This window comes from Falco peregrinus, unplaced genomic scaffold (genome assembly GCF_023634155.1).
Source record: "Falco peregrinus isolate bFalPer1 unplaced genomic scaffold, bFalPer1.pri scaffold_35, whole genome shotgun sequence".
Lineage (NCBI taxonomy): Eukaryota > Metazoa > Chordata > Aves > Falconiformes > Falconidae > Falco > Falco peregrinus.
The window spans coordinates 1,283,212-1,298,542 of NW_026599603.1; the positions used below are offsets into that span (position 1 = coordinate 1,283,212).

The 15,331-nt window shown below is 51.6% G+C and overlaps 1 protein-coding gene across 1 annotated transcript in view; it reads left to right on the forward strand.

Moving 5' to 3' along the window:
- LOC106112480 (hydrocephalus-inducing protein homolog) overlaps window positions 1-15,331 on the forward strand; it is a 63,511-nt gene that overhangs the window by 33,847 nt on the left and 14,333 nt on the right. Inside the window, exons 9-15 of the mRNA XM_055793354.1 lie at window positions 47-248; window positions 3,456-3,639; window positions 8,263-8,362; window positions 9,891-10,009; window positions 12,060-12,283; window positions 12,542-12,609; window positions 14,579-14,814. Of these exons, the coding sequence (XP_055649329.1) occupies window positions 47-248; window positions 3,456-3,639; window positions 8,263-8,362; window positions 9,891-10,009; window positions 12,060-12,283; window positions 12,542-12,609; window positions 14,579-14,814 (1,133 nt within the window). The remainder of the gene's footprint in view (window positions 1-46; window positions 249-3,455; window positions 3,640-8,262; window positions 8,363-9,890; window positions 10,010-12,059; window positions 12,284-12,541; window positions 12,610-14,578; window positions 14,815-15,331) is intronic.

Consider the following 15,331-nt stretch of genomic DNA (forward strand, 5'->3'; position numbering starts at 1 on the left):
CATCAGCAAGGGCGATGAGCAATGTCTGCCTTTTGCTTTGTTCTAGGTGAAGATACGCACACAAGCCTTCATGGAGCCGCTGAAGATGTCAACATCAGGCTGGACAGAAACTCCTTGGCAGTTGGGAAGACCTACATCACGCTGTCAAATCACAGATGTGTGGTCATCCACAACCGGAGTAAAATCATAGCCCACTTCCAGTGGAAGGCTTTTCTTACTCAAGAGGAGGAGGATCAGGAGAAGCTGAGGTTCGTTGGAAAGATTCCTTTCAGTAAGACACACTGCCCAGGAGTGAAACTACCATACGGCCTCAGAGGGATGTTGGTGCTTTTTTGGATGGTGTAGGAGAAATAAAGCATCCACCGCATCCGGGTCTGTGTCCATGGGCTTCAGGGTAATGGAGCTCGGTGCTTCCCATTCTGGTTCCATCCATGTTCCAGCTGATGTTTTGGGGAGGAAAGGTTGATTGCAATGACTGCATTTCCTCGGAGAGCAAATTCCCGTCTGTGGGAGCCCTAAATCAGTGAGGCCAGGTCCCTGGGCTCGCAGGGGGTCTGTGAGGCTGAGGAAAGTGTCGGCACTCCTTACCTGGGACGGCGTTGAGCGGTAGCACCTAACAGCTGCAGGCAGCGTACCTGCTGTGATATTCACTGCAGTTTCTTCCCCTCCAGCTCTGGTAGGATGGCAACCTTCTTCAGCCTGCTTTTGCAGTAGTGCGCAGGGCAGGGTGCTTTGCTGGCCCCGAACGTTGAGGCCATCCGGCTGTAGGATGCTGAATTGCCTCGCGCTGTCCCGGCTTCCAGCACAGCGAGGTATCCCTGCCCCTTCTCCGGGGCTGGGGAGAGTTCGGAGGTGGAGGGTTCTGCGGGGAAGGCAGGGACAGGACTTGGAAGTGCCTTTGGGCATCAGCACCTGTGTCTTCACGGTGCTGAGAGATGGGGCAGGCTCTCCAAAGGGTGTCTCTGAAGCTTTGAAATTCCGTTTGGGGCAGCAAGGAAATGCTTCTAGCCCAGGGGGAGGCACTGGAAGTGACACTTCAAAGCTGGGGTGATGTAGGGGGGTCCTTGTGTGACTTTTCAGAGTTGGACGGCTGTAGGTGTATAGGAGTTAGTCTGAACCCAGAGCTGATCAGGAAACTGCCTTCAACTGGAGCAATTTTAAAGGGCTTCTGAGCAAATAAAGTTCAATGTAATTAGGTCAGAAAAGCCTTGAAGGCCAAAACTAGTTTTCCAGTCTTCTCTGTTTTTAATTACACAGTGTGTGACTTTGGTGCAAGCGCAGTGTGCTAAAGGAAAAAATCTCATGACCTTGTCTTGCTACTTCCCTGCACCATTCTTTTCGCATCTCTCCCCAGCTGCCCGTCACAGATGGGACCCTGAGCGATCCTCTCTCCCCTCAGAAGCGACCAGCTTTCGCCACAGTTAACGTGTTTCCCCAATTTTTTTGCAGTGACGCTTGATCTCGTGCCAGCCTGTGTTCTTTACTGTGACCAGGGCGCTTTGTTCTTCCTTACTTGCAGTCTTAGGGGTGGTCATGGCTCCGAGGCCACTGTGCTGCTGTCGGAGCAGCTTTTGAGATCTTTTGAGAGCAGAGAGGACTTTGACAATGGGAGGAGGCAGTGCAGCAGCCTGTGCTTGGCTGTCACCCAGAAAGACCTGGCTCTCACAAGGTCTACCCAGGGGTTTGCTCTGTCTCCCTCCTGCAGGACTTTCTGGGATGTAGCGGTGGGATTCTTGTCCGTTGCTGAAGGCTGAGTTGAGGGTTGCTCATGTCGGTGGCTGGAAGCCCTCCTCATGCACAGCGCTGTAGGTCAGCCATGGAGAAACATTTCCCACGACACTCCACTGGGAGCGAGCCAAAGAAAGTATTTTTGGCACCGGTGACAGCATCTGCCCGAGGCTCTGTCTGTGTGCCGCTAGGAACGTCCGTGACTGTGTTTCCTTGCTGATTGTATTGGAATTCAGCTGGGTGGTGACTGCTGTCCTGTTTATAGCGTGTTGCCTCGATTTTCTGTGTACGGAGCCTTCCCCTCATCCCCCTCGAGTAGTCACCTGCTGGTTCTTGGTGGCCGGGGGACTGGAGCGTGAAGGGGGCACAGCAACGTGCCAGCTGGGAAGCAAGTGCTCTGCAGCAGTGCTCCCTTCTCACCTCTCGGTTGTGAGCTTTCAATGCTGCAATGATCGCTGCTACAACTACCAAGTAAGGGAGAGGTGACCTGTGTCAAAGCTCTGTGGAGAAGGCCCAAAAGAGGAAAAAGGTGAAGTGGTTCAAGGCTGGATGTAAGGGTTTGGATTCAGAGGTGCTGGTGCTGACTTCTTTATTGGCTAATGCTGATGCCAAAACGGCACAGAGTAACAGCTCAGAGACTAATTTTGTCTTTAAGCAGCAAAGGTATTTATTTCGTGCAACACTGGGGAGCTACCGATTTGCACCGGACAAACTAGCTCCGAAGTTTTCGGTGAAAAGTCGGGTAATTTATACAGTTTTTGTGAGAGGTTACAACATCTTTACATACATATTCATTTGATTTTGACATCTAATCATTCTATTCATAATAGGTGGGATCTAGGTGGAGTAAACCTTTCAACTTTCTTTGTTCAATGATCTTCTGACTCATGGTTTTCCTTTAACATCCTCAGTGGAACCTTTCCTAATTATTCAGAGTACACGCCTTTACCTTTTCTAATCATTCAGAGCACATTCCTCTACTTTAACGTGGTCAGTGGGAGGGAATAGGCCCTGCCATCTCTCTCTTACCTCAACACAAAGAGAGCATCACCCAGAGCACAGTACCAAACACATCCTGACTAATCTTTTTAAGACCTTGCTCTGTTTTAATGCCAGGCAAAGCTCTCAGGGCCTCTGTCTTCATGCACCTAAACCCATTAATTTCACTGAAGTGATGCGATGCCCGAATGCATTAGCTTGCTTTGCAAGTGCTCTGGGATCCTCTGCTGGATGGCAGTGTAGGCAACAGAGCAGCCAGTTTGCTTATCCCTGCCGGTGCAAAAGGGAAGATAAACAAGTGATGCTGGTAACCTGCAGCTGAAGCCCAGCTGCTTCTCCGCTTCCCAGTGAAGCACTGCAGTGGGTGCTCCTTCATCTCCATCCGTCTCCCCCGAGCACCTCTACGGGCAACAAAGCCATCTGAGGGTGTTGGTGGGGTTGTCCATTAGTCGTGGCTGTAGCCTTGAGCCAGGAGGCTCCCCTGAGGGCTGCTAGCTTTCAAACCCCTCTTCTTAGCTTGTGAGTGTGGCGTAAAAGTACCTGCCGTGCCAGTGCAGGAGTGATAACCTGATCTGCTTGGGACCCCGTGGCTTGGGGTCAGCCCCTTGCTGAGCTGCTGCTGCTCTTCCTCCCCCAGTGCGTTGCTGCTCCTGCACTTACATGACAGTCTCTGCAAATATGTTGTTTATTAAATGATCTGCTTGGTTTGTGTCTCCCCATGGCTGCAGGCGCTGTCGCAAGCTGCAGAAGCAGGAGGAGAATGAGAGGAATTCTTTTCTCAAGCAGCGCGCGGTGGACCCCACGCTCCAAGAACGCCTTGCCCTTCTCTCCCGTGCCTTCCAGAACCAGAGGGCAAAGGTGCAGGAAGACTCTATGCTTTTCTCTGATGATATTTTTGCCATTGAGCCAGTGGTAAGTGATAGCTGGGAACCTCCCTTCCTCCTCCTCCTCCTCCTCCTCTTCCTCCTCCCTGAATGAGGTTGCTTGGCAGATCCCCACATCAGTGTCTTGATGTGCCGAGAGGGAAGACATGAGGTTTGTAGTGAGGCTGGGAGAGATTGTTGCAAAAAGCATTTCTAAACTGCGAGCTCCGGGCAGGCGCTGAGAGCCTGCCTAAAGCTGAGCTCTGCTGCAAGGGCTGTAAATTAAGGGCACTTCCTAAGTGTCCTGACAGTGTTCCGAGGTATCGATGATTATATATAAGGGCACTCCTTACACGTAGCGTATGGGGATTAACCATGAGTATTAGTTCACATACTGAAGAATGAAAAGGTCCTCTATGGAAAGGAGGGCAAGTTCAGCCCAAGTTTAATTGCGGCAAGACCAATCCCTTCATATAATCTGGACTTAGACCGTGCCTGAATCTCCCTCCCAGCATCGTCTGTGACCTGCACGCAAGGCTGGCGGGTTTAAACAGACTTTTTTGAGTTCTATTGCACGCTTAGAGAAAAGTTTTTGCTTTTGTATTTATGCAAACAAAACCTCATGTCCTTCAATTAACTAGAGCCCTGATTCTGAGTATTTGTGTGGTCTGAGATGACGAGTGCCTGCTGTCTGAGCAGTGTAAAATCCCTTCTCATCTTGGAGCAAACCCTAGAATAATCTTAGCCTCTTCTTTCTTGTAAAATAGGTGAAACTATTGTTTTATTATTTATTTTTAAGGAAGGGGATCGTGTTCTCTTCTTGGTTGCTCCTATAGCCCGTACAAGGCTGAGAGCCCCCCATGTCAGCACAGCTGCAGTTTCACACCGCCGCAGCTGAGAGCAGCGTGATGTGACCAAGAGCCTGTGTCGGAGCAGCAGGGCTGTAGCAGGGAGTGGGAGCTGATCAGCTGAACATGAAGAGCATCCTGCAGTGTGTCAGCTGGTTTTGGAGCGTGTCCCAGGGCTCCTGCTGCGGTACAGCCGACTATACCTCCATAACGAGCTTAACCTGCTCTTGGGCTCCTGAAGTGCATTAGGGTGAGGTCCAGCAGCCTGGCTGCCCACTGAGTCCTGGCGCTCCCTGTAGCGCTGTACGGACCCAGAGTGTAGCCTGGCCTCACGCCTTGAGTGGAAACCTTTCCTAAATGGCTGTGTTGATGTTATAGTTTGCTCTAGGACTGAGCGTAAGTGGGCTGCTGCAGGAGCCTCTCCCCTTCTGTCCTGTCCAGCATTATCAATCTTGTGATTCCCATTAATTCCATGATCTATGGAACAATGAGTTTCACATTCAGAGTTTTGCTCGTGTCTGTCTTCCCCCCCGGCATATCGGTGTCTTCACATCAAATGTTAGTATTTTTTCCTCTTTATCAAGTGTAAAATCTAAGAATGCACTGCCGCCGACTTCCACAACCTTCTCCCCGGTGACAGCCCTGTAACTTTTAGCTTGGGCAGGCCCCTTCTGGCAGCGCCGTGTAAATCTGCTGGAGGGGCCCCGCCAGAGCCTGGACCTTGCTGCCTCGGACCTTCTGGCCAAAAGCGGCTGCTGCTCTTCCCACCTATCACCCTGGGAGCACCCTATAGAAAGAATCAAACCCTTGGAAGAAGCGGCTGGAGGTTCCCAGAGGTTAGGAGGCCGCTGGAGGGACGATAGCCTTGGAAAGGCTCTCTGGGCAGGGTGGCTTTGCAGGGTTTGTGCAGCAGCTTTGCTGTGTAAGCGGGCCGGTAGCTGCCAGGTGTTGCTCTCTGTGGAAGCTGCAGCGGGTTATTTCAGCCTGTATGGGGTTAACTTGTGGATGAAAATAATAACAAAAAAGGAGGCAGTGATTTTGGAATTAGCATGTGACCATGAACATTCCGAGCAGCCATCCAAGCCTGTGGGAGACAAGCTGTTGTGTAAGTCTGGCTTTCTGAGCGTGTCTCCGATTTGATTTATCGGAGATGTCGGCTGTATTTCTGTCACAGATGTGCTGGCCTTGGGGTTCATCGAATCCCAAAGTCAGCTAAACTCACTCAGCTGGAAAAGTGCGCTGTTGTTAGCAGATACATATTCACCAGGCCAACGGTTCTTTTTAATTTTCTTCCTTTCCCGCTTAGCTTCGTTTTTGCTTATGAATTGTGTTACACTTGCTTCCATTAACGGGAGATGTATTGCCTCTGTCAGCCTCTGAGTAATAACCAAACTGCCCCGAAGCGTCCACAGGGCCAATATATCTGATGGCGGCACATAAAATAGACCAGTGAGTACCACTGGCTTGTGATCCAGCAGAGACGAGCAGCAAAAGAGTACTTTGTTAGATAGTTGACCTGAAAGACTGATACTGCTGCCTTAGGCTGCCAGAAGCTTGTTTTCTGGCCTCAGTGGAAGGAGAGATTTGGTTTGAAGGCTCAGGATGCGCTCTCCTTCCCCGCTTGGTGCCCCTCTAAGATGAAGACCTCAAGCATCGCCACTACTCTCAGCATTTCATTAACGTCCTTCCTCAGCACAGCAGCAGCGATGGTTTGTGTGGCGGGTGGTGCTGGTAAGCCTGGCAAGGCACAGTTTGTCGCGCAGGAGCCGAGCGAGGGCTGTCAGCAGCTCTCTGGGCAGAGGGCCCCAGCAGCTGGAGGATCTAAGGGCACCACTGGGCAGCTCAGCCCACGCAGTGCCCTTTAAGGAGGAGCGCAGAACGCCGGTGAGCCGGGGTGTGTGTTCAGCCGCAGCTGTCAGGCTGGAAGCAAATGCAAGCAGCTGCCTAATGCACGCCCCCCCAGGGACTGCCTGCCCAGGGTGAGACCACTGAATTCAGTCTGTTAAACATACAGCGAGCAGCTGGGTGAGGAGCGCTGGTGAGTTATTAGACTCTAATTAGCCAAGCCAGGGAAATCCGTCATCTGAGTGTTTCTTCTCAGTGGCTCGGCTTAGGCAAGCTCCAGGTGTCGTAGCAGGGCTTATGTTGTTCGGAGCAGCACCCCAAAGGCTTTTATTCCTGTAAATTCAAGATTACTCTCTGGACGCTTTTGAGTCTGTGCAGCATCCCAGCAGGACCCGAGGGATCTGCTATCTCGTACGCTGACTGTGGGTTGCAGGCTGGTGTCCCCAGTTTGCTTCCTCAAGCGAGTGTGTTATCATCTAGTAATGCTTCATCTTCCTCCAGTTGCTTGCTGGGTAGAAACACAAAGTCCGTTTGATCTGGCAAAGTGTTTTCTCTAGGTTTTGAGAAAAATCCAGGTGACTTTATTGTTTCTTCTGTGTTCTTACGCTTGGTTTGTTGGAGTTGGAAACGGTTCTCTCTACCTGTTCTTCCCTCTGAGCAGGCTGTGCATTAGGGAATCATTGTAGCTGCAGCCCAGTAACTCAGCATGTCATAGCTCTTTAATTTTTGTGGGGGCTGGCCTCTGAGCTCTATGTGCTAAGTTGATGGGAAGTATTATAGTTGTTTAATATTTATGCTGTGGCAGTGCTGGAGGCTCCACTCAGTTCAAGATTCCTCTGGACAAAGCACGGAGAATACCCAGCAGCAAGCAGAATCAAGCTTTGTGCATAGAAAAATAACTGTTCTTTTTGTGGTCTTCCCAATTTTTTTCATTGCTTTAAAATATTATTACGGTTGTCAGAGATGCATATATTTATGCCAACAGATGGATGAAGAAGCATTTGTAGTGCTGGGGACTGAGGGGAATATCAGTGGTGCCTTTGTTGAAACCGGTCGCAAGAAGCAAGAGCCTTTAGAAGCCAGGGATGTCTCTGAAAACACATGACGAGGCTCCCTGGGACTGAGCACCAGTGCCAGGACTCTGAGAGAGGGGGAGAGAATGAAGACCCTGAGGAAGCAGCGGTTGCGCACACACTGGTACCATGGGCCGGAGTTAAATCCCGGAGCAAGAGCCTGGCAAGGAAAAGAGCTTGCTGGTTGCAGTAGGTGTGGAGCTGTAAGCAAATGCCATCTCTTCTTGTTTGAGCCTGTGTTCAGGGAAACAGGGATGTACGCACCTTGCAGAGAGGACTGGGCTGCATGTGACTCTCAGCTCCCTTCTCGGGTCATCCATCAGCTGGAAGAGCCTGCGAGCTGGCTCAGTGCTGGCGGCACAGGGCAGGAGGAGCCTGGTCTTCACTGCTCCCCAGGAGGGCTTGTTCTGCTTGGTGCTGAGTGCCCTGACTCACCAGAATCCATTAAAGAGTTACATGCACGTACAGGTTGAGGGTATAAGAGGCAGCACGTTTGTAACGAAGAATGGAAAAATCCCTTTGACTTGCTGACTCTCTTCTGATCTGGGTAAAACATTCCCATGGCCATAGGGAGACAGGGATGCAAGGGAAGGGTTGGAGGAAAAGGTGCCTTGTGCTTAGATCAGCTGGTACTTCTGAAGAAATGCTTGATTTGCTGAAGCCAGCCAGTTGGGTTCCTTTATTAGAACCCTAATTAAGAAAAAAAAAAAAAGCCTTTACCAGGTGCTAGTAAAGGTAAGGGACTGACATTTTTTGCAGCTGCTTCCAAAGTCTTACAAACCTGGATAAGTGCTGTTTGCTTCTTGCTCTTCATTGGTGCTCTAAATAAAGGCTTACAGGGCTGTGGTTGAAAACAAGAAATGTAGTGTTTGAGGATAAATGGTTTGTTGTCTGCTTCTGTTTTAGGAGGGAGATGTCTGGCCAAATTCTTCAATTGAAATTAAGGTGATCTTCAAACCCCGAGAAGCCCGAGTCTATCAACAAACAGCCTACTGCGACATCTCAGGTACGGCTCCTTTCTCCTCCTCCTGCCACCCACCGCAAAGGCAGGGCACAAATACTCTTCCAGCCCCCTTGGTCCCCGTGGACTTGCTAGGAAGGGCCGGTGGTCAGCAGGGCAGCGCCGGCACCTTCCTGCTGTCCCTGTGGCTTCCAGCTGGTCTGTGCAGAGCCAGGGCTTAGGATGCCTGGCTCTGACCACTGATGGCTCTAGAGCAGCCAAAGCAGCGAGGGGATAAGCCTTCCTACCAGGCATTTGCTCTGCTGCAAGGTGTTTGTAAAGGCCAGAGAGCTACACCGCAGAAGAGCTTTGGTGGACGAGCACTGAGCCCCTGTAGACCTGCAAGATGAGCCTTGGATCCGTGGATGCACTGTCAGGCTCCTGAGGCGGTAGGAGCTGAGTGAAACGTGCCCCCTGCCCCTGGGTCACCTCCCGCTCTCCAGGCGCTGCCAGACCGTAGTGGCTGAGCCCCGCTGAGCGCAGGGTGTCTGTGAAAGTACCAGGCGTGTGCCGCTCTCCCTGCGTGGGACCAGTCACCTCGTGGCTCAAAGTCCGTGCTGCATCTGCGTAGTGTTGTACAGGGCTCGCTGCCCTCAGCAGGGTGAGCTCCCTGCCCAGGAAGCACAGTGCGAGCAGCCTGCTAGACAAGCTTTATGCTCCTCCTGGCTGACAGAAGTGCTGTCACGGCTTTTGCTGGGAGCGGTTATCACTGACCCACCGCGTTACGCTGCCTTTGCCCTTACAGAGGTGTGACGGCTTTGCTGTGCTGGCACGGGGCAGGGAATGCTTGCAGCAAGCTCCGTGGTTCAGGTTACCTTGTCCTTCCTCTCCGTCTGTGTGGTGCTGCTTGAGGTGGTTTTCAAGAGCGGGAGGTCCCTGTCAGATTTCCATCCAGGGAAATGATTTTCCCCATCTAAGAGGAAGGAGGTGCGAGGCCAGTGGTCCCCAGCAGCCAGGCTCCCGTTCTGGAGGGTGCTGAGATCACTAACCCAGCTGCTTTGATCCCGTCCTTACTGCTCCAAGCTGACGGATGCAAAGGCCATGAAACAGCTTTTTATTGATACGGTAACTGCGCAGGGTTCAGCAGGCTGCTGGGGCGCGGCTGTCAGCCGGCTGCTGGGCCTTGCTTGGGCTCTTCCTTCTCAGCTCCTGTGCGGTCATCTCTGATGGCAGCGATACAGACAGCAGGTTTTTATCTTTGGTTCTGTTTTGTGAGCTTTGTGCCTTCACTGAACGGATTTCAAAGCTTGTCTAAGTGCATGGGAAGGAATTCCGAAATCGTCTTTTATGCGCAGCATATCTTCTTCAGGGTGCAAAGTGATTGCTAAGTTATAAAGCAGCCCGAGGGCTCAGTTAGAAATGAGAAGCCAGCCCCGAAGTATATCTCCTGAGGGAAGAGAGGGGTCCTGTATCTTCTCGCGGAGCACCTAGTGCTGGTGCCACCCAGCCCGGAGTCAGGGACTGACTCCGAGGCTGCCTGGAAAATCCAGGCGAACCGAAGGAATTCTGTACTGACATGGCAACCTCTCCCCAGGCTGTGAGACCAGGCTGCCCCTGCGCATCAAAGGGAGCGGCATAGGGCCCCAGCTGCGCTTCAGCTTTGACCAGCTGGACATCGGGAAGGTTTTTGTTGGATCAGCCCAGAGCTATGAGGTGAGCAGTGGGGTTTTCCGGGGTTGGGGTGGATCCTGATGGCTCCTGGGGCAGCGGTGAGCTTTGTGGGCCTGCGGGATTTCTGGCAATGCCAGCAGTTGTGAGCACGGAATATTTGACGTGAGTGAAATGTGGGAGTTTTTGCAGAATCTGGATAGTTTTGATGGGGTCTGAAGGGTGTGTCTGTTGTTCCCAAAGCCCCGATCCCTGCTTTTTGGCAACCTCCCTTTGAGACCAGCTGGGAGGCTTCATGCAGAAAAACCAGCCCTTGACACATGAAAGCAACACCGGGTCAAAAAGGTCAGGATCCAGAGGCTTTTGTTTCAGCCCTAGATGCACTGCACCCTGGTACCCTGGCGGTTAAAAAGCAGCTGGAACAAACGTGTTGTGTTCCAACTCGAGTCCGTTGCAAACACCTTTCAGTGAAGCGCATCCTCCTGGCTCCTGGCGCCGGAGGGAAGCCGGCCAGCCTCCCCGCACAGAGCTGCCCGCGCAGGCACCGGGAGCGCTTTCCCTGCTGACCAGCCTCCTGCCACCCTTCAGACCTGGTGCACCTCTGGCTCTGTGAACAGAGCAGAGCAGTTCTGGAAATGAAGCAGAGGAGCTTTCTACATGTTTCCCTCCCCCTACCCATGATGGCAAGTTTTCTGTCAAAAAAAACAAACCACCAAAACCCACACAAAGAAAAAAAACAACCCAAAAAAACCAAAAACCCCCCAAAAAACAAACCCCCAAAACCCCAAAAATCTAACCCCCCCAAAAAAATACAGCAACTGAAAGAGGTAGAAAATGAGGCAATACGTCATGCCAGACGCTTTCAAAAGCTTGACTGTGGCAGGGAAGGACATGTTAAGGGGTTTTCTTACCAAAATCTTGTGCGCTCTATGCATTTTTAATGCTGATACTTTATGGAGTCTATTTATATAAATTATTTTTTTTCATTACTTGAGAAAATGTGAATGAGTAGATGATACTGTAGGTGCTGTATTGAGCAGCCAGACTGGAGGTGAACCTCAGCGCAGGATCCCTAAGTGCAATTTGTAACTAAGGTGTAAAACACATGAGTAGTTTTCCAGTTACCAGTGCAGAGTTGGAATAGGTGAATGTTTTCAACAGCAGCTGCAAAACTGGAAAATAAGGGCTGTATGTCTGCTTCTGTCTCAGTTTTTCTGACAGGTTTTGCGGGGACAGAAATTAGGGAAAAAACCTCCAGAGCAGGTAGTTGGGAGCGCAGAAATGGCAGGATGTCACCTGCAGCCATCGGAAACTGTAGGGCTTTGCTTTTGGGTAGGTCTGGTGACCAACAGCGTGCTGGTACTCACAGGCAGGTGTGGGCGCTCCTTGCTGAACGTGAAGAGAGCTGAATCTCACCAAGCGCCGCAGGATTGCGTCGCTTGTTGGAACAGTAAATAATGGTAAATTGGCAGATGATGGCTGTGAATATTTGTGAAAGAGAAATTCTTTAGACTAGGAGGAGCTGCTATGCACCTCACTCTCGCCCTTTCTTGACGTGTCTGGTTGAGCAAAGACAGAGAGACTCTCGGATGAAAGAAAAGAATAAAATGAGCCTCACTGACGTACCCTAGCAGAGTCGGGGAGTGCTGCTGAAGCTGGTTATAGGGCTGTCCCGAGGTATTTTCCACATCAGATGAGCTTGTTGGCGGCAATGGGAGCTGAATGTGTTTGCCCTTGGCGGGACTGGGCTCGTCTGGAGCAGAAGCAGTTAGGTGGCGATGCGCTAGTAATGCTGTGACCACCCTTTGCTGCTCTTTGGGGCAGGTCTGCATCGCCTTGGTGATGCAAGTCCAAGCGGACTGCTCTGTGTCAGTGGAATAAGCCCAGGGTGACTCAGTTTCTGTGAAGTTATCGCTGTTCTGCATGCAAAAGCCCAAAGGCAGAACCTGTCCCGTTGTGTGTTCTTTAGCTTCAGCCAAGCAGCAACACGTGGCATCTTCTGCCTTTTATAGATGTCTAATTAGAGAAGAAATCAGCCTTCTGTAAGGAAGGAAGATTCCTCATGTATTTCCATTTTGATTTCTTGCTGCTGCAGGCGATCCTGTTTAACAAAGGAGTCATCGATGCCCCCTTCAGCTTGGTCCCTCCAGGGACGGCTCTGGGCTCCTGCTTCTCCTTCCACCCCCAGGAGGGCATCATTTCACCAGATGGCCTCCAAATCCTCCGGATCTCCTTCAGTTCCACCATCCTGGGGCCATTCACAGAAGAATTCCGGTTCAGTGTGGGTGGGTCCCCTGAGCCTGTGACCTTGACTGTCAGGTGAGGAGGGTTCTAGGAGCCTGGTGGGCACATCTGTAGCCATCTCTGGGTAATCATCTCCCACCTACCTCATTTGGTGATGGAGCAGAGAAAAAAGGGTGTCGTCTAATGTCTTAGTCGAGCACGAGGGTGACGGGTTGGTTTGAAACCCACTGTGGTGCTGAGACCAGCTTTTCCCTGTCCCGGTGGTAACAAAAGCTGAATGCTTTGCAGTTCTTTTTAACCAAGCCAGTTCCTCCTCTGCCTTTGTCCTTACAGGGGCTGTGTCATTGGACCAACTCTCCATTTCAATGTACCTTCCCTCCACTTCGGTGATGTCTCCTTTGGTGAGTGTGCCCTGGGCTTGGACTGCAGGTCGGGAGGTCTGTGCCTTACTGAAATGAAGCACTTGAAGAACATCTGTCGCTTGTGTTCCTCCACAGCAGCCTTCAGGGTGTTAAAAGCAGGGCTGCCGCTTGCTCAGGTGGTGTTTTACTGTCGTGAGAGCAAATAGGGCCAAAGGAATAGCAAGCCAGTATTTTTCTGGTGCCCTCAGAGCCTGCTCAGCCCCAGCCTCCCATACCTTGGCGACAGAATGATGGTGAAAGCCTTTGTCCCAGAAGGGCCCAGGGGTTGGGGCTGCAGGAGAAGGGCGTTGGAGCCACACGCTAGCCTGTGGCTGCTCAGGGCGAACGCTCCTGCTGCAAGGCGAGGACACCACTTACCCACTTGACCTTTAGTGTGAGATGTTGATTTGTGCCGTGAGGGCTCCTGGTTATCTAAGCCCAGGCAGTAGCTCTGTGTTGGGCACTGATGTCCCCAGAGATGTGGGCTCCTTCTCCTTCCCCAGCTGAAGCGCTGACGGAGCGGGTGGCTGAGCCCCAGTGTCTCCATTGAAATGCAGATTCTGATTCTCCATCTCGAGTCTCACAAAAGGCTTTTTACTGAGATGATCTAAAGTTTAAATGTGAAATCAATTGCGGATTGATTGAAGGGCCGTTATCATTCTGCACCCTGGATGCCTCTGTGTTTTCATGATGTTTGTGGGCTTTTTAAAGTAAACTCATTACCTTCCCCGAGCCGCTTCCCCCTCTCCCTGCATCACCGCTCTGCCACTGCTGTGTTACCTTTTGAATAAATAAACCCACAAGAAACGCACCAGGCAGGAATACGGTTGTGTAATAGGAGATTCATCCTACTTAATCTGATTTCGTTAACAAGGCCTTTTCAGCTGAAGGCAGCTATTGTATTTTTGCTTCTTGTAACTGTGCTGCTGACTGTTGTCTGCCTCTGGCGACTTCGGTCCCATTTGGGGCTGTGCAGTCTGTGTGTGTCCTTTCTGTGCCCCCCCCACCCCCCGGCCGGAGTAATTGCTGGCGGTGGGCAATGCTCACTGCTGATGGGCACGGAGAAACATCTGCTGTGCCTGCAGGTGGTTTTCCTCCCTGTCTGTATGCAAATAGCGCTTGGTAAGCAGGGCATGGGAGGTATCTCCTTCTGGCAGAGCTGGTGTCCGCTCCAGAGCAAGCTGCGGGCTGGTGTCCTGCCTCTGCAGCACATCCCCTGCCACCCAGTGTGGTTGTATCACTGGTTTTCCATTAGGGAAAGCAAGTGTCAGAGCTAAAGTGATGTCAGGTGTTGCGGGCAGTAATCAAAGGCAGCGAGGATGTGATGTCCCCATTTGTTAGGTAAGGCGAGACACGTTCCTGCTCGTTTCTAAGGAAGCGTCAGGTTTCCTGCAGTGGGGTGGGCTGAGTTGTCCTGTGCTCAGTCGTCCTGTGCTCAGTCTGGTTGCCCCGAAACAGGAGCTGCCTTAGGGATCCTGCCTAGGGAAGCTGCATCAGAGTGCTGTGCATCATGTTGTAGTGCCCAGTTTCGTCCTTCCTTGTTATTGAAGAGAAGCTACAGCAAGGAAAATCTGCTACTTTCATATATTGAAAACCAGGGGAATGTTCATGGAGTTAATGGGGAATTTTACAGGCTGAATTTTCAGGATAAATGGTCTGTCTGGATGCACGCTCGTCAGTGAGAAAGAGTTGGGGCTGGTTTGGGGGCAGGTGAGAGGGCTCCTCACAGTTAGAGGGAGACTTCTGCTCTTCAGCACCAACACCGCTGCCCATTGCCAAGGAAGCAAGCTCGGCCGTCGAGAGAAAAGGCAACTTCAGTCACAACTCACTCCTCCCCGAGCTTCTCAGTTACCTGCCGTGCACATTGACAAGAGCTCAACTCCAAGCAGGGTTTTATCCTAACAGGAGAGTCGCAGCAGGAATCGCAGCGTAACTGGGGACTTAACTGGTATTTGTCTCACCTTTCCAGGCTTTCCTCACACCCTGTCGTGTCGCCTCACTAACACCTCCTTGGTGCCTGTGACTTTCAACCTTCGCATTCCTGGCGATGGCTCAGGACAGCACAGCATCACCAGTTTTACTCAGATTTCAGACAACGCTTGCCCGTCCTGGAGGAAGGGAGCCCAACATCACGTCGAGCCAATGGAATTTACCATAATGCCTTGCAAAGGCACCGTCCGCTCCCAAGGAGCCCTGGATATCCAGGTATGGGATGAGCCCGGCTATACGTGCTTCAACAGGTGGAGCTGCAGCGCTGCTGGCTTTGGGCATAACCGAGTAAGAGATGGGCTTTTGTTAGCTGGGGGACTCTGGGATGGAGCAGCGTTTTGTTTCCAGAGTCGTAAGCCAAGGATCACGTATCGTGTGGTCAAGCACAGAAGCCGTGCATGTGTTTCTGAGCTGCTTAGAGCGATTTGTTTGATTTGAAGGGGGCCGAGGAAGGGTGAGGACGGAAGGTGGCTGTTGAAAAGAGAGATGCCATTGCCTAAAGCAGTTTGCTTTTCTTCCCGGTCTTATTTTTCCTCTCCTGTTGAGCAGGATGAGTTGCATTCACTGCAGCGGGGGCTGAGAAAGCTCCAGCAGCCATGAACAAACTGCACAGCTTTTGCTGGGCCACGTTTTGCCCTCAGCTTCCCAGTGTAAAGCTGAACTCGTTCTGGGAAAGTCAACAGATCTCCCCTGGGTTCCCGCTATTGTAGTTGAGATGAAAAATTGGTCCCTT